At 54.6% G+C, this 18411-nt stretch overlaps 1 protein-coding gene across 3 annotated transcripts in view; it reads left to right on the plus strand.

The window, feature by feature from the left end:
- PRDM2 (PR/SET domain 2) overlaps positions 1-18411 on the plus strand; it is a 112583-nt gene that overhangs the window by 90354 nt on the left and 3818 nt on the right. For all 3 annotated transcript variants that reach the window (XM_080654627.1, XM_080654629.1, XM_080654630.1), the window contains one exon: positions 17870-18013. In XM_080654627.1, coding sequence (XP_080510753.1) covers positions 17870-17990 — 121 coding nt within the window. In that variant the 3' untranslated portion in view covers positions 17991-18013. The remainder of the gene's footprint in view (positions 1-17869; positions 18014-18411) is intronic.

The raw sequence follows: 18411 nt of genomic DNA on the forward strand, positions 1-18411 counted from the left end.
AAGAGAAAGGCTAATTGTAGACAGACCAGCTAAGAGTGCTGTTTGCTGTTTATCCCTTCCAGGATGAAACAAATCATTTGAGCTTGTCAGATGTACGAAAGTTTTTTTATGCTGTTGCTAGCAAGCACTTAATAACTAGGGGAACTTTAAATGATACATTTTATATCATTGTAACCAATAAAAACTTTCTAAAAGCTTGTGAAAGGCCTGCATTTTGTACATGGTCGGGAGCAGTGAAGGGCAAAAGGGAAGAGGCCCGTAGGAAAAGCGTTGGAAGCCACACACTGTGCTGTGCGCTGTGCGGGGTCCGCCCAGAGGACCTCCTCTGTGTTCCTGTTTGGCCTTGACTCTTTGTTACTCCAAACCCTTATCTACCATTGAGCGGGTAGCCGTGAAGTCGGACAGTGTGCTCAGAGGTACCTCGAGAGTGAAATAAAGCATTTCACAGGTGGGGTCTCCACTTCCTCGATGCTTGCTAACAGTTTACTCTGGTTTGGGGATTTTTATTGTTAATCCCCAAAGAATGAAACAAAGAAGTTGGAACATCTGTATTGAGTTTATGTGGGATTGCTGTTTTTCTTTTGAGATGGAATGTTTGCAGTTTCATAAAGTCCCACATGATATAGCACTGTGGTTCTCATGCTTTACATCAGTATGTGTCATTCCGAAGTCTTAGGGGAAGGCGGTAAAGCTGAAGGAGTGATCAGTGTCTCCTGGCCAAATGTCCTCTAGTTCATGATACCCCCCTCTTCCCTCCCCCACCCCCCAGAGACCCAGCGGGAGGCGGAGGGGAGGGCGGTTTCACAGGAGGAAGTGGGGAGGCACTGGGTTGGAGGAGTTAGGACTCGCTTTCCGTGTTTGCTGTTCAGTGGCCCTACACTGAGGGCTGAGCGCACACAGCTCCCTGTAGACGGCACACTGGGAGGAGAGGGCGCTGCTCATGGAGGAAGTGGGTTCCATCTTGGCCGTCTGCTCGCCATTCCTCTCCCTTCATGCCGGCAGCCCGCAGGCATCGCACATACACTCGCCTTCCAGCCTCCTATGGCCTGCTTCGGTGGCTCAGCCTTGGGCAGGTTATTTCTGGATCTTAGTTCCCAGACTGTTCCAAGTAGGGAACGGCTAGGTGGTCTCTGCGTCTTCCTTCGTCTTCTTACTGGGTGTGGAGGCTGAGACTTGCAGGACTGGGAGTTTGCCTACAAGATGCTGGGCCTTAAAGACACATTGCTGTGGGATATTTTTGAAAAAAGAAACTAGGTCCAGACTGGTGGGAATGATGAGTTCCATATTACTGTTAAATTCTTCCTAGACAAAAACAACAGGGTCAAAAAAAAATCCTTGGAACAAAACTTGAAGTTTGAGTGGGTGAGACCTAGAGGACTAATGTACGACTGCTCATTGGTTGGTCAGGTCAGGCTCTGCCCCAGGCTCCCGTTTGGAGACCACCCAGGCCTAGTCCCGACCTCCAGTCGCTGTGGTTCACTCGAGTTCCTCGCCAGCAAGTGGTGACAAGCTTCTGGGAACCTGGCAGCCATCGCTCGCTTTCCTTTCCGTGTGCAAGGTTCTGCCCTGAGCACTTTTCACACTCTTGACAATAGCACCCTGAGGTTGGTGTCATTTACCGATGGGGAAACAGACTTGGGGGAGTTGAAAGTGCCAAGCTGGGATTTGAACTGCCTCCAACCTGCACCATCCTGTCTATTATTTTTATAGTTTTTTTTTTCCCCCCCCTAAGGTTCATTTCCTCTAGATGTAAAAGCCTCTTTAAGGTCTTCCCCTGCTTTTGTGAACAAGTAGAGTCGCCCCTTTGTGGCAAGGAATCTTCCTGCTGCAGCAAGACCGTCAGGAGCAGCTCCTGGGGCACCGTGTCTGGTTTCACTCTGAACGGTGGGGGGTGTGCCCACGTCACGGGCCGCTCAAGTCCCGCTGACTTTCTAGATTGATCTGATTAGTCAACAGAAATCGTATAAGGAAAATCAAGCTCACTATCATAATATCCTCTGGTCTTGAAAGGGGTTCTAAAGAAGGGGCTTGGGAGCCTGGGAAGCGTCTCGGTTGTCACTTGAGAACATCGACCTGTTGGGCATTGGCCCAAAAAGAAAGCTGATCGGGGCTTGCCTCCCCCCCTCAGCAAGTATGTGTTACGTGCAAATCAAAGGGTTAAACTTCGGCCAGTAGTAAGTTATTTTTAAAGTATAGCATTTCAGCCAGGAGAGTGTGTGTAGGTTTTATTTACTTTCTAGATTAAGAATTAGAAAAGCCCTCACGACTGCAGTAAATTGCTTGCAGTTCTGTTGTGAGCCATTAAAGGGGCTTGGAAATACTTTTATTAGAGTTAACTTGCTGAACTACTGGGGTAATGGGATTTGTACGTGCTTCTGTTTTCTTCCTCACTTATACCAGCTGGATTCCTTTTCAACTATCTCTTACAGAAAGTGACCCCAAATTCAGGCAGGTGTCCCAGAGAACAGAGATTTTTATGGAGGATTTCTTAGTGCCTAAATATGCCTTCCCATGTCCAGCTTATAACCCACAGCGACAAGCCAGACAGAACCCACGGTTCTGAACCTTCCTTGGTAGGTGCTACCTGAGTTACCCAGTCCGGGTGAGAACTTCGGTGTCACTTTAGCAATGACAGAAAGCTGCAGAAGGTTTTTAAAGTACAGGTTTCTATTCGGAACGTATTTAAGAATATTTCCACAGTAGTTTAGACAGGAACCTACTGTGCAGTCTGGAATCCTGCTTAGGTAACTGCTGAGTGTTAGCATTAAATCTAAGTGTAGCCCTAGCTGGTTTGGCTTGGTGGTTAGAGCATCGACCTGCGGACAAGGGTCCCGGTTCAATTCCGGTCAAGGGCACATGCCCAGGTTGCGAGCTCGATCCCTAGTAGGGGGCAGGCAGGAGGCAGCCAATCAATGATTCTCTCTCATCATTGCTGTTTCTATCTCTCCCTCTCCCTGCCCCTCTGAATCAATAAAAATATATTTTAAAAAAAATCTTAAGTGTAAGTTTTCAGTAGGAATCTTTAAAGGCCTGGAGTTTGTTGCACAGGTAAGTTAATAACAATAGGGAATTTAGGCCTTAGGATACAGTTGTGGCAATTTTCATTTTTTACCTTAAAAAAAAATTTTTTTTTCAGCCCTAGCCGGTTTGGCTCAGTGGATAGAAGAGCATCCGCCCGTGGACTGAATGGTCCTGGGTTTGATTCTGGTTGGAAGCACATACCTTAGTTGCAGGTTCGATCCCTGGTGGGGCGCGTGTGGGAGGCAACCAGTTGATGTTTCTGTCTGTCTCCCCTTCCTTCCACTCCCTCTAAAAAAGACCCATAGAAAAATATCCTTGGGGGAGGATTAACAAAAAATAAAAATAGAATTTCAATTTTAAATCATTGCATTTGTTTTAGTATTTAATAATTGCCAAAGTGATATTTTAATATTCTTATTGGAATGAGGTTATTTAAAACTCATATGGATTCAATTTGTCTTGCAGTAACATTCTCTTCTCACTTGTTTTTTTTATAATCACATCCAGCCCTTGCCAACCCAGCTTGAGTTTAAGAACTTTTTTGGAAGGCTGTTCCCAAGCTGTTACTGGACTCGTAAAACCAGGCACATTCTCCAGTAGTGATTCAGCCCGTCAGCCATTCAGAAAACATCTTTAATGGTCCAACTGGACCCCAAAGGTGTTGGGCTATAGATCCGTGGATGCTGTCCTGTGTCCCGGGGCTTACAGAGGCCCCTGGGACATGGCCACTGTTCTGAGGTCTCTGCGTGGCGTTCTCAGCATTTACAGAGAAATGGGAGCTGGGCCGCAGCCTCACCTGCATTACGTTCCACAGCTCCACCTGAGAGGGTGCCCAAGCCTGCCATCTGATTCCAGAGCCGTTCTTTTTTTGATATATTTGTATTGATTTCAGAGAAGAAGGAAGTAGAGAGAGAAACATGAATGATGAGAGAGAATCATTGATTGGCGGCCTTCCACATGCTCCCCCCCACCACGCCAGGGACTGAGCCTGCAACCGGGGCATGTGCCCTGACCGGGAATTCAACTGTGACCTACTAGCTCATAGGTCAACACTCAACCCCTGAGCCATGCTGGCCGGGCTCCAGAGCCCTGTCCTTAAAGGCATTGTGAAACCTCTGAACTCACTGTGTCCCCTGAACGTCTTCTGCTGACGTCATCGCCCAAAGAGGGGTTTGCTGCCGAGAGGTTGTGTAGCGTAGCCCATAGCTTCAGGGTGGCGGCCATGATCACACAGAATGGAATTCAAAGTTCAGAGTTTGCTGCAGGCCTCTGGCCTCCCGTGAAAGAGATGGTACGGTGCAGGCCAGCACTGGCCTGGCTGGGAGGTTGCGTGGAGATTTCATCACAGGCAGTGAAATGTAGGTAAGGGCACTCGCTCTGCCCCAGAGCTGCTTGCTCAGCTGTCACCTCCTCCAAGAAGCCTTCCCTGACCATCCCCTCTGAAATAAGTGCCGTTGTCCCTCTCCTCCTGTTCTTGGAGACCCTTACGTCTTCCATGTGTTCTGTTTGATCTGTTACGTTGGTTTACTGAACGCTTCTCCTCCCAGGATGGGGAATCCACCCAGGGAAGCTGCCTGTTGCTGCATGTCCAGCAGTGCCTGGCATGTAGTAGCCGCTCAATAAATATTTGTTAATTGAATCAAGTGTCTGCATCCTGGCTTCATCACTTACTAGCTGTGTAACCTTGGGCAAGTCATGCCACCTCTCTGAGCCCCAGTCCTCCTTTCTGTAAAACGGCAGTGATCCGTCTAGGCACAAAGGATGCTTGTGAAGACAGACAAGCCCGCGAGGACCACAGATGCCGCTTGCGCTAGTAAGTGCTTCGTCAACGCCAGCCGCTATTGCGGCTGTTGATACTGAAAGATGTCCTGTTGAATCTGTTTAAAGCTGATCGGACGTTGTGGCTCCCCTCAGAGCTGACTTGCCCTGTAGGTGATTTCATGACGACAGAGGTTGCCATAGCCGGAATGTCCCCCATCCTCTTGTCAGTGCCCACAGCGGGCCCTCAAGGGATCCCAGGGGCCTTTGGCCGCCTCGCGGGGCCTGAGCTGTCCCGGGGGGACCATAGCTGCTGCCTTTCTACACCAGGTGCTCCCACCCCCCAGAGCTGGGGAGAGGGCTGTGAGACAGGCAGGCACTTTGCAAGTCAAGGTGAGAAAAGGATTAGTTTTATTATGTCAGCGCACTCCATATAACTTTCTCTTGGTTTTGTATTTAAAACCCCTCCCTCCATATCACTTTATTTCCCTTGGTTTTGAATTTCAAAGCGAAAAGGTACATTTTAAAAGGTAGCTTCAGAAGAAAACATTTCATTAGCTCCATGTAAATGTAACCAAGGAATCCCAGCCTAGTGACATCATGTAAGAACCACCACTGTTTTTGGGGCTTTTCCTATAGTACCCCATTTCATCATAAAAAAAAATACTTCCATGTCCTCCCATTTTTCAAATGGGGAGCAGGCACAGAGAAGGTAAGCAATTGGTCCGAGGTCCCAGGTGGTCAGAGCAGCCAGGTCCAGGCAGTGGCCTGACCTGTCCATCAGAGTCTGCTCTGCCTCTAGCCCCCTGACCTGGGAGGGAAGCCTGGCTAGGCCTGGTTCTTCCCAGTGGCATCTTAAGAAGCAGGGAGCCCTAGCCAGTTTGGCTCAGTGGATAGAGCGCTGGCCCAAGGACTGAAGGGTTTCAGGTTCAATTCCAGTCAAGGGCATGCACCTGGATTGTAGGCTCCATCCCCAGCCCTGGTTGGGGCGCGTGCAGGAGGCACCCAATCATTGTGCCTCTCTCACATCAATGTTTCTCTGTCTCTTCCCCTCCCACCATCTAAAAACCAATGAAAAAATACTCTCAGGTGAGGATTAATAACAACAAAAAGGCAGGGAGCTGCTTGCTGGTAAGCAACTGCCCCATGTGGCTGAGGAGCACTCGTTGATTGGAAGGAGCTGAAACAGGGAGGCGGTGAACACAGGTCTCCGTCCGCCCTGGTCCTGGTCCATTTTATCTGTTCTTGGGAGACCAGACTGCGTGGCTCCAGCCAGGCCTGGTGTGATGCCACCCACTCTGTTAGGGAAGGAACAGGTTCAGGTGCTGACTCGTCCAAACATTGCTGTCTCCTGTTGACTTTTTTCTACTTCTTAAAAGGCTTTCCAGGCCACGGTAGGCAAGTAGGTCCCCATGTGCGCCTGGAGAGCAACTGCCTGGGGCACTGCGTCGGTGGGATTCAGAGGTGAGGTCAAGCTCAAGGTCAGAGGGCCCCGTGCCAGGTATCTGCCATGTTTGCAGAAAGGGTCGGGGGCAATGGCTCTGCCGCATGCGTGTTTGCTGCCAGGAGGCTAATGTATCTGCTACTTCCCTGCTTTTAAAAACAGCACTGGGCACTTTTCTTGGAGGCACTCGGTAACCGTCAGTGAAGACTGTTGTGGAGAAGTGATGCCCTCAGAGGCGATTCAGGCATGCAGGAGCCGGATGCTTGAGGTGTGACTTAACAATGTTTCAGGAAGGATGTGCTCCTGGCTCGTTTTTCATTTATGATTTATGGATGTTGTCTGCACTGCTCACTGCCTCCAGATGTGCTCCGTTAATCCCCTATGGGCTAGGAAGCTAGATAGTGGTTCTATTAATAGTTCCTGTAAATAACGAGGTAGGTAGGGCCTGAGAGGACACCAGGGGCCTCCCCGAGAGCAGAGTGCGTGAGCAGCAGACGCAGACATGTTGGCGTGGTTTGCTTATTAAAAATGTCCTTGGTCCTTGGCTGGTAAGTGACGTTTGCTGGACAAATGACCTCTAGATAGGAACGTGTGAAGTGTAACACAGATCGCTTTTTCCTTTTGAGCCACAAGTCTCATAAGCAATTTGGGGAGAGAATGAAGTGGACGTTGGGGTAGAATGCACAGTCTCTCAGGGAAGGTTTATTGCCCCACGAAGTACCTTAATTCTTAGACAGTAGTGTTCTTCTCTACCTCATGCCTCCGTGCTTTGTTCTGGGTTTAGAATAAATATTTCATGTGGTGCCTGTGCTAACCAGTGGCTGACTCTCTGAGGAAGTGCCTGGGCCTCAGTCCATCCCATTGCTTGATAAAGGAAGACATGGGTCCCCCTGCCCATTGATTTGATTTCCTTTCCTTTCCTCTCTAAGTCAGTGTGTTGCGCCAGGAATTTTCCAGAGTTCCTCTGATGACCAGCGCAGAGGTTCAAAGGTGTTCTGTCCTCTTATCTTCATTCATATTCAGGCTCCTTTGCATTTTATGGGCTGTGTTGACTTTGTCCTCATGTGGGCGCCAACCACTTTGAGGCACCCAACAAATTGGTGTTGACGTATATGCTCTGTGGGGTTTTTTGTTGTTGTTCTTTTTGTAATTCACTGTAGTTAATATGTTTCTATCCCTTAAAACTATTTATAAACATGACAGGTAGAGCTGAGATTATCAGCTAACAGCAGGTGATTTATAAGGTGACGTCCTGAATTATGTTGGACAGGTGCTTAGGTGAGGGGACAGTATTTCCCGGATCCAGGAGACCTGTTAATGACAGTGTTCGGAGGGAGTGCATTTCCCGCCTGTGTTCCCAGGTGTGCGAAGGGGCCCTGGTTGGCATGTGTCAGGATGTTCACTTGGTGGACCATCTGCACCACTAGCCACCTGGGGGCTTATTAAGAATCCAGACCCGCGAAACTGCCATCTCTGGGGGTGGGTCTTTGAAATCTTTCTTTTTGTCGGCTTCTCACGTCTTACCCAGACTTCAGAGCCTTTCATTGGGTCTTAAAAAGAAAAGCAGAAGTGATGGAAACGGTGTAAATGGCCTCTTGACTTATCCCAGGAGACATCCCAATCCCAACCATCCCCAACTTTCCGGCCATTTCTCCAGGTAGTGGGCTGTGAGCATCTGAGAGGCCATCTCGGCAGCAAGCCCAGTGTGACCCCATCAAACGTCCAGGGGCCGTCTTCTCAGCTCTGCATCTTGTGACGAGCAGGCGGCCTCCTGTGACCAGATCTGTTAGACACAGATCGGAAGAAAGCCTGGGGAAGGACTAGATGAGTTCTCACCCGATTCGTTCCAGTTTGCAAACTCTCAGATCTGCTTGTGTAAAACGTGCTTGGAGGCTCAGGCACAGAATGAGAGCGGGAAAGATTTGGGGGCAAGGGTAGGTAGTAACAGTGGTTGCCTTCAGACACCGAAAAGACCTCTTCTGGCAACCCTTTCTCTTTTTCTCCTGGGGGAAAAATAAGTTAGACATTCTGTGCTTTATTCCATCCCCTATCCTCCAAAGTAATACAAGACAACACGGCAAATGAAGCAAACCCTAAGTATATTCCCAGTATCCTACAGAACCCACATCTTGGGGTGCAAACAAACTGCATGTGTGCACGTGTACACACACACATGCACACGTGTGCACGTGAAGTCAGGTCCCTTGTGTCCTTGTTCAGAGCTCTGGTAGCTTCTACGTTTCCTCCTTAATGTCAGTCACACCCTGGGATTTTGTATTCTAGATTATGCAAGCAATGATGACCTTCCTCTTCTCGAACACATGCCCCACACGGGCAAAGACCAGGTCTGTTTGCTTCGCTGCTGTATCCCAGCGTCCAGCACAGCATCAGGTATCTAATAGGTGTGACTGGTCAGTATCAGTACGAATCGCTGGAAGGCCTGATCTTGGTTCGTGTGTGGACAAGAAGGCTGCCACACTTTCTTAGGCTCCCGGGACGACGTCTCATGACGGGGCATGATGGCAATGGACAGCATATGTCAGTGCAGAGTTAGAAACCTGACTCCCAAAGAGAACACTCAATCAGGATATTGCTTCACGTGGCTGATTTGAAGAAATTTCTATTAAAAAGGATAAATTAGCCCTGACTGGTTTGGCTCGGTGGATAGAGCGTCGGCCTGTGGACTGAAGGGTCCCAGGTTCGATTCCGGTCGAGGGCATGTACCTTGGTTGCAGGCACATCCCTGGTGGGAGGTGTGCAGGAGGCAGCTAATCGATGTTTCTCTCTCATCGATGTTTCTAACTCTCTATCCCTCTCCCTTCCTCTCTGTGAAAAATCAATAAAATATATTTTTTTAAAAAAAGGATAAATTAAAAAATAAATGTTGGTGCTTACAGGGTGCCTCCTTAGGCTCAGCTCCAGGGGTCCTCAAACTTTTTAAACAGGGGGCCAGTTCACTGTCCCTCAGACTGTTGGAGGGCCAGACTATAGTTTAAAAAAAACAACTATGAACAAATTCCTATGCGCACTGCGGGCCCGGGACGCGTCGGCTGCTAAGCAGGACAGGCAGTGGCACCCGGCGGGCCGGATAAATGTCCTCGGCGGGCCGCATGTGGCCCGCGGGCCGTAGTTTGAGGACGCCTGGCTTAGACCAAAGCTATCCCTTACAGCATTCTCGTGCCTGCGGAGTGCTTGCCTGTCTCACCATACCTGGCACAGAGCAGCTATCAGTTGAGTGGGGGAACTGAGTTGGCACATTAAAGCTCAGAAATCCTGCTCAGACATACGTGTTTGGCTCCAGGAGCCCGTGTCTGCAGCTAAGTGTCTAGGGCTTCGACCCCGGCTCTGCTCCTGCCAGCTGTGTGTTCTTGGGCAAGCTGCCGAACCTCTCTGTGCCTTAGTTCCTCATGTATAAAACGTGCTAGGACCCACTCAGAGAGGCCTTGTGAAGATAAAGTTCGCCATTCCATGTCAAGTTTGGGCATGGCGCTCGGCACGTAGTGAGCAGGGAAATGTTAGCTGCTGCGATGCAGATGATAACGAGGATGCGCCTAGAAAAACCTGTTCCACCGACCCCGGGCTGGGGACCTGCTGCTAATGTGTAGGAGACATTAGGACGGTTTTCATTCCGTGTCAGACGTGAGTCCGTGGGCACCCCAGTAGTGTGGCTGGGCCGCGTGTCTGCCCCGCAGGGAGGGACCCTCCATGTGGCCAATGAGTGGGCCTCCACCCAAATGGAACGCAGGGTCCCAGTGCTGCTGAGCAGCCCAGAGGTGCCAGCTGGTCCAGGTCATTTAGCACCTGGGGCCGCCTCTGTCCCCTCTGGGACACAGGTTGATCTGTCCCGTGTTCCAGCCCCAGCCCCCCTAAGCCTGTTGGAGGTCAGCCAGGAGACAGGGCGAGGGCTTTGGGGCTCTGGGGTGAGAGAAGGTGCCAGGGCACACTGCTATCCAGTCCCCCGCACCCTCTGAGGATGAGTCCCCCTGGCCCACAGCCCATGTGGGTGCCCTGGCCCTTTGGGCAGCGTCCCTGCCCCGCTGACTAATGCCCCGTTCAGACTCGGCAAGCGTGGCTTTCCCACGGCAACGCCAGCCTGTGCCTGGGACGCCCTGCCAGCCAGACACACCCAGGCCTCGGAGACGCCCCAGGTGGCAAAGGAGCCCCCGAGCTCCACGGGGCTTCTCCATCAAGGCAGGCGCCTCAGATGGTTAGCATCCTTGGGCGGCACCACACCCCAGGTTCCAGAAATCCTGTCACTGGGAGATGCCACATAGGACTTCCGAGACCCTGAGTCCCAATGACTCCGAGATGTGGAAGTGGCTCCTGGAGCTGACTTAGTCATCTTCCTAACGTCTTGGTCTAAGTTGACTTGAAAGGACAGAGCGGTTGCGGTAATGAAGTCTTAGCGTCCCTCATAGGGTTTTTCCATTTGAAAGAGCTTTTCCCTCTGGACCTCGTGGGGGGTGGGTGCCTTTCTGCCCCACACTGGGAATCTGCTTTCTGTGCGTTCATGTCCTGACACACGTGTCTGTGTGTCCTTTTGGGCTTCCCTCCCATTCTTAGTAGTTTCCTTTAAAGAGAGCAGACTGTCCCACTGGGCTGGAGAGGAGGAGAAGGGATGGCATCTGGGCACTAGAACGGATCGGGGGGTGGAGGAGCCAAGTGCCCTGAGAGGCGGAGACTTACAGGGAGCGGAGCTGGGTTCTTGCCGCCTCGCCGGGCCCTGCACCGCTGGTGGCTGCTTCCTGCGGGCAGGACGTCTGAGCCAGGGCACTGAGCGGAGCCCGGGGCGTGGTGAGGGAGGCCTGCGGAGTCGGGAAAGTAGGCCCCTGGTCCCAGGGTTGGGGCGGGGCCTTGGCGGTGAGAGAACCTCCCGGAAGTCACTTCCTTGGGCAGTTTGGTCCTTGAGCGCCATGGACGAGCACATTTGGGTTTGCACTGGATGAGGCGCCCGCTCAGGCTTGGCCTTGACTCGTCCAGGAACCATTCCCAGAGCCCATCCTGTGCCAGGCAGGTGGCAGGCAGGTGGCTGCATGAGGCGAGAACAGACCCACCTTCGCCCTTGGGGCTCAGTCCAGGGCGGGCAGCAGGGGCTGGGGACGGTCACAGAGCGCCAGGTGCCCTGCCTGCTGGGGTTTCCTTCCCCAGTTCCGCCGGGCTCCCCTCCACCTTCCCCCCACCGTCAGTGCCCCATACAAACAGTGAGCCCGCCTGTGCCCTCTCACTTCTCCCCAAGAGCAACTTGCTGGGTGACCTCCTCCCTCCAGCTTCTCCCGTCTGAGCGAGGGGCTGCTCGGCGTGGACTCTGGGGTCTCCTGTCCCCCTCCTGTCCCGGCAGGGTGGCAAGCGGCCACAGCAGGGATGTCCTCCTGGCAGCTTCCTTGGCCTGAGGTCATGGCCGGGCGGCACAGCCCTCCGTTGACCGGGTTACGAGCTGCCACACGCGGGGCATTTGGAGTTCAAGCCAAACCAGTTTGGGGAACTAATGGCCTCTGGAGGCCGCAGAACCTGGCGTCAAAGCCACACGGGGCAGGGACGTGATTGGTCTTCGGACGCGTGGAGGCCACGCCGGGAGCTAGCATGGGAACAGGGCCTTCCCGGAGCTGAGAGGGAAGGAAATCCATCTGCGAAGAGGCGGATTCAGCTCCGGAGTGGGGTCAGCTCCGCAGATCCCGGCTCCCGCTTCCTCTCCTCTCCCCCTCCCCTGCCCTCCCTCCTGCCCTTCTAGTCATGTCCCTCTCTGTGACCTTAAATGAGTCAATGACCTTAACTTTCTGTGCTGCTGTCCTCTCAGCCTTAAAGGGGCACAGTGCCCGCCTCACGTGGTTAAAGGGTGATTGAATGAAAAAGCCGCCCTGCGTTTCTGCCAGGGCTCGCGATGCCCACTCCTCACCATCCTCAGTAGGTCCCTCAGCGACTGCCCCGGCCAGTGGTCTCAACCCTCGGCCCTCGGCCCCCAAGGACCACTTTTATTTTCCTCCCTGGAGCCCTCACATGGGAAAGACTTTCTCTATGAAACGTCCCTAGGCACTAGGGCCCGGGTCCCAGGCTTCAGACCCCGGCTCCTTAGACACTGCCATCAGCATGTGGCCTGCACCCCTAGCCCACGCTCCCCAGCTCCTGTGTCAGATGCCTCTCCAGGGACCTGGTGAAATGTGGAGTCTGAGCCAGGAGGCTGGGTGGGGCTGGGTGGCTGCACTTTAACCAGCGCCCCAGGACTGCTGTGGGGTCATAGACTGCACCCCAGCGAGCTCAGTCAGAGTCTAGGACCGAGGAGTGGGCCTCGGGAGGGTTCTCCCCTCTCCTGGGCCTCCAGTGAGCCTCGGAGCGTGAGGCCCCACGCCAGGGCTCCTCGGAGCCCACGCGGCTCCAGCACAAAGCCAGCTCCTGCCTGCGTGGGGAGGCTTGTGCGTCCGTGCTCTGGGCAACGGCTCAGCTCCTGATGGCCTTTTGGGATACTGACAGGAGCTCCTTGTCCCCATCATGACAAGGACTGTGTCGGAGGGGATCCGGGGTGTGTCCCCATCATGACAAGGACTGTGTCGGAGGGGATCTGGGGTGTGGTGTCAAATGGCCCTGGGTTCGGATGCCTCTCCAGGGACCTGGTTAAACGCTGTCCCCCTATTGGCTGAGAGAACATAGACGTTGGGCTTCCTGGCCTCTGAGCCACCATCTCCTCCTCTGTGAGATGTGCATCGGCACCATCCCTGCCTCAGGGCTGCTAGGAGGGTTTCAGGAGCTCCGGGGACCCCCCGAAACATGTCCCGCATATCACTCGCTCAGTGGATGATGCTATACATTTTTTTCCTTGGTTGACATCCTCATTTTACAGGTGAGACCACTCTGGCCCAGAGAGGGAGAGGCATTTTCCTGAGGCCACACAGCAAGTAGCGGGGAGCCTAGGGCTGACCCTCCAGGCCCTTGCCTCCCAGCCCAGGGGCCTCATTTGAGGTGGAGGGGCTGTCCCTGGAGCAGAAGGGGCTGTCCTGTTTGGGAAGCTGGGGCCAACCATTTCTGGAAGTGGCGGTGGCTGGTGCCAGGAAGCAGGTGTGGTTCCTGTAGCTTCTGCCTGTGGCCTTCACCCAGCCTGCGGGCATTTCAACATCGTCTCAGCTTGTCTTACCTGCATGCTTTCCTGGCTTCTCCCTGGCCGCGGGCAAAACTGACTTAGATGTTTGCCCTCTGAGGATTCACGGAGAGTTGTGTAAGACTCCCGGGCGGGGCAGGCGGCTGTGTGGCCCAACCAGCTTGGCCATTGCTTTCCAGAAGGTCCCTCCTGACGCTTGCGGGACGGAGAGGTGGAAGGTGGCCACAGCAGACAGGGCCTCCACTCATCGCCCGGGCAGCCTGGCGGAGAACGTGGATGAGCGTGTTGGCCCGGTGGGGACTGGAGAGCTCCGGGGAGCATCCGGGGGCTGGCAGCTCCTCCCCGCCCGAACCCTGTCCCTTCTGCGCCCCCTTTGCCCAAATCTGTGCGACGGAGTCTCTGGACCCTGCCGCCTGCCCTCCTCTCCTCCCTTGAACTCATCTCTTTCAGGCGTTTGTCTCGGAAACTGCGGTTACCACGGTTACCAGCAGCCTCTAGGCTTCCACAACGTCCTGGTCGGTTGGTTCTCAGTCCCGTCTTTACCCCTCGGCAGCTTTGGACACTTGTTCTTCCCTCTTCCCGTGACACCTCTCTCTGGGCTCGTGACCCCACCAGGGCTGCCCCGAATCCCTTCCTCAGTCCCTGGACTCCTCCTCTTCGTCTCCACCCCCGTAGGAGCCACCCAGTCCCCCCCAGATGCCGACCAGCCCCAAATCCATCAGCGGTGCATCTCAGCCACCCACTTGATTTCCCCCCTGGGTGTCTAACACCATCTCAAATTTAGTCCTTCCAAAGCGGACCCCCCAAGAAGCCACGTTCTCCTCCCGCTGTCTTCCCCAGCTCGGTTAAACGGAACCCATCTACACGCCATCTAGACGCCATCTAGACTCCGGTCGCTTTCTCACCTCTGCCCCAGCCCCGGCATCCAGTTCATCAGTCCTGTGGGCCCTGATCAAGGTGTTTATATCCAGCCACTTCCCAGAGCCCCACCTCCTCGGCCGGCCCCAGGTCCACGCTGCCGTCATCTCTCACCTGGATGTTGGCAGTCGCCCCTCACCGGTGTCCTCCATCCCATTCTTGCCGTCCTGCAGTCTACGCCCGACACAGTGGCCACGTCAGCCAGGTCACTCCGCTGCCCAGAAGGACAACCTGGCTCCATGCCTACCAGACCCTCCCCGCTGCCCCATCTTCCCTCTGACATTCCAGGCACGTTTCACCTCGGGGCCTTTGCACGTGCGGCTCGCACGGCCTGGAGCACACGAGGCCCAGGTGTCCAAGGGGGTCCCTCGCCCACCTCCTTCTGGTCTTGGCTCACCTATTTCTGTGAGGTCTTCCTCCTCCACTTTGCAGCCTGCCCGCCGCCCCACCGGCCACTCGGAGCTCTCTCCTCTGCTTTGTTTCTCCCCACAGTGATCCCTGTGGGCTGACTGCCACACGCTCCTTTATTCGCCTGCTGTCTGCCAGGACGGGAAGGCGGGGCTGTGACCCGGGCTCTCCGCTGTGTCTCCAGTGCTCACAGCGAGCTGAGGGATGGTGACTGTCATCCATCTGGCGGCTGCGATGAGCAGCTCTGAGACGGGGAGAGGAAGGCTCTCAGGAGGTGGGGCGGCCGGGCTCCGCCTCCCCACTGTCCAGGAATTGGGGGCAGTCCTCACCCTGGTCACAGGCCCTTACCTGCAGGCCCCACGCATCCAGCGCCTGTCCCCAGGCCCCTGTGCCAACAAGCTCTTCCTGGACAAGCGGCCGGCATCTTTTCCCCTTCACGGGCTCTGGCTTCCTCTGGGAATTGCCTCTTCATGTCATCCTGGTCTCTGTTCACTGATCTGGTCTCTGTTCAATGACGGGCACTTTGCCCGTCTTTATTTAGTGGGTACATCTCACTGGCCCAGCAGCCCCTGTACCTGGGCAGTCCCTGGAGATGAGGGGCTCTGGTGTATGGTGGCCCCTCTGTGATGTCACCAACTCCCACAGCCCGGTGACATGGAGCTCCAGGAAGACCCCTTGGGGTGAAGGGCCCCCTCCCCCCGGGGCTCATTCGCCTGTGAGAAGCTCCAGGCAGGCAACCCAGGCTCTTAGATCCTTCGGGGTCCTTGTTGCCCTCAGCTCAGGACTCCCGGGACCCCTCTCGGTGTCATCTTCTCCCGGGCCCTGGCCTTCCTTGCTGTTTCTTCAGTTTTGTTTTGCGAGTGTATGTCAGCGTGTTCGGACATCTCCTTTGCCAGAAACTCATGACCGGGACTGTGGCCCCCTGGGAGCCAGAGGCCCGAGTCCCGGCCTCGCGCTGGCTGTGATCTCTCCCGAAACGGCATGTTCCTCTCTCTTTGCGCACAGTCCCAGGCAGACAGCGAGGTGGCCTCTGTCTCGCCCACTGAAGCTCCCCGCAGAGCACGGGCCAGGGAGCAGGCTTCCTACGGTGCCAGGCTGCGTGCAGGAGCCGGGGTCTGTCAGCGACAAGAAGCCCCGGGTGGAGCCAGGACACAAAAACCCAAGTGGACACAGAGTGGTGACGAATCCAAAAAGGAAGGGCAGTAGCCCCCCCTTATCCGAGGGGGACACATTCCACGACAGACCCCCCCGTGCGGACCCAAAACCACAGGTGCTGCCGAACCCTATGTTTTCCCTCTCCATACGTCCCTATGATAAAGTGTAACTTATAAACAGGGCACAGGAAGTTTTGAGCAACAATAACTACTGAAGTAGGACTATTGTAACAACATGCTATCGTAGCCGTTCCGCGCATGTGGTCTCTTTCCAGACATCTTACTGTGCTGGACTCGCAGCAGGACCAGGCTGGACGAGGGCGATGCGCCTGGGTGGGTCAGAGCGGGACGAGGGCGATGCCCCTGGGTGGGTCAGAGCGGGACGAGGGCGATGCCCCTGGGTGGGTCAGAGCGGGACGAGGGCGATGCCCCTGGGTGGGTCAGAGCGGGACGAGGGCGATGCGCCTGGGTGGGTCAGAGCGGGACGAGGGCGATGCGCCTGGGTGGGTCAGAGCGGGACGAGGGCGATGCGCCTGGGTGGGTCAGAGCGGGGACTGCAGCATCGCTGCTCAGGACGGCGCCCGTTTTAAAACCTGAGAACTGCATTTCTGGGGTTTTCCATTTAATCTTATCAGACCGTGATTGACTGTGGGTAACTGGCACGGTGGGACGCAAAGTCCCAGGTGAAGGGGTCGGGGCTGTAAAATGCACTGTGGAGCCGGGAGTTTCAGGAGACGGTGGGAGCTCACTGAGAGGGGGCACTTGAGCAAGAACGTGGAGCAGGGCGGGGCTCCGCGGGCCACTTGCTGTAGTCATGTGTCTGTTTATACATTCGTTCGTCTTAACAGATCGTCACTGAGGGCTTCCTTGTCAAGTGGGCACTGTTAACACGGGGGGCTGGATCGTTCTTCCTCGTGGGGGACGCCCTGTGTATCAGAGGAGGTTTAGCAGCATATTGGCCCCACCCACCAGATGCCAGTAGCATCCTCCCTCCCCCAGATGTGACAGCCAGAAATGTCTCCCGGCACTGCAGCCCTGTGCCCTGGCTGAGGACCACTCAGGTGAACCCTGCTGCTTCAGCTTGTCCCCATCTCTTGCTCCCTCGGGCGGAGCTGGCTCCCAGCCAACACCTGGAGCAGGTGGAGGTCACCTCCCATCTCTCCTCGCCTGAGGCCCTGCTCTCCCATCTCAAGGGGGCAGACCTGGGACCTGGGACCAGTCACTGTGCCTCTGTTTCCCCCTCTGTAAACGAGGGATATACAGTATCCACCAGGGAAGGTTCTAGGAAGACTAAGACATACAGAAAATGCTTAGTGCAGTGTCGCTCCTGTTCAGCACATATTTATTTTTGTCATGCCAAGCTGGGGGTGCAGCAATAAACAAAACAAAGGCCCTGACCTTGGGGTCACAGCTCATGCGGGGGCAGACTCATTATCCTGCGATTGTGATTCCGTGTAACAAGTGCTATGATGGGGAAGGCAAGGGATGGTGGGAGCCGGGAGGAGGGACACTCATCCAGGAATGAAGAAGGAAGGCTTCCTGGAGGAGGTGGTATGCTGGCTGGGACCTGAAAGATGAGTACAGGTTAGCTGGGTGAAGGAAAGGGAGGAATAACGAGATCTGGGTTACCTGTCTTAAAAAAAATTAAAAGCTTTCCTGAAAAATCAAGTCCAATTTAATGGGCTGTAGTAGCAAACAGGATCCTGGTTCACACCCCCTGTGTGATTTCTGACATGAAAATGGGGCCAGGGCAGAGGTCAGGTGCACAGTTAACAGCCTGGAGGGGACCGGCTCTCCCTCCTGTCCCCACCACAGGCAATGGAGGTAACTTGGCGCTAAACACCTCCCCAGGTGTCTTGGAGGGAACAGCACCTTGTCTCAGAGCCCATGGGTGGGTGCTGCTGCTAGCGCCACCTCTGGGGGAGGGGAGGTGGTGGATAGAGCCAGGGGAGCTCACAGGCTTGTATCAAAGCTCACATCCCATTGGCCTCCAGGGGCCGGAGAGGTGGGGCCACACCTGGCCTCCAGGTGCTGCCTGGCTGAGCCCCTGGTGACGGTGTGTTGTTTCTCTTTGCACAGCTACAGCCTCCGCCTGGCGACCCGATGCCCCACGCCTGCCGCCCCGTACATCACCAGGCAATGCAGGAGTGTCAAGGCCACGGCCACAGCTCAGCTCCAAGGACCCCTCTTCAAAGAGTAGAAGCTTCAACTGCTCCCTGACAGGTGTGAAGAGGGGGGAGCAGCTTCTGGATCCTTTCGGTGGCTCTGCGGGGAGGGGAGGCTGGGCTTGGGGTTTGGGGTGGCTGGGAAGGAGAGAAAGGGGGTGGGCATGATGGCTTGTGGAGTACCCCGTGTGCCAGTTGGGCACGGGTCTTGCTGCAAGAAGGGCGCCTAGTGGTGCAGAGTGCGGACCCTGGATCATCTGGGTTCAAATCCCAGCTTTGCCACTTACTGGCTGTGGGACCTCAACAAGTTAGTCTCTTTGAGCCTCAGTCTCCACATCCATAAAATGGGACAATAGTACCTACTTCGTGGGATTGTGAGAATTACAAGTGTCAAATGCATGCAAAGCACCTAGAACAGTGCCTGGCACATAGTAAGCAGTAGGTAAGTATTAGCTA

Source organism: Plecotus auritus, assembly GCF_963455305.1.
Source record: "Plecotus auritus genome assembly, chromosome: 2".
NCBI lineage: Eukaryota > Metazoa > Chordata > Mammalia > Chiroptera > Vespertilionidae > Plecotus > Plecotus auritus.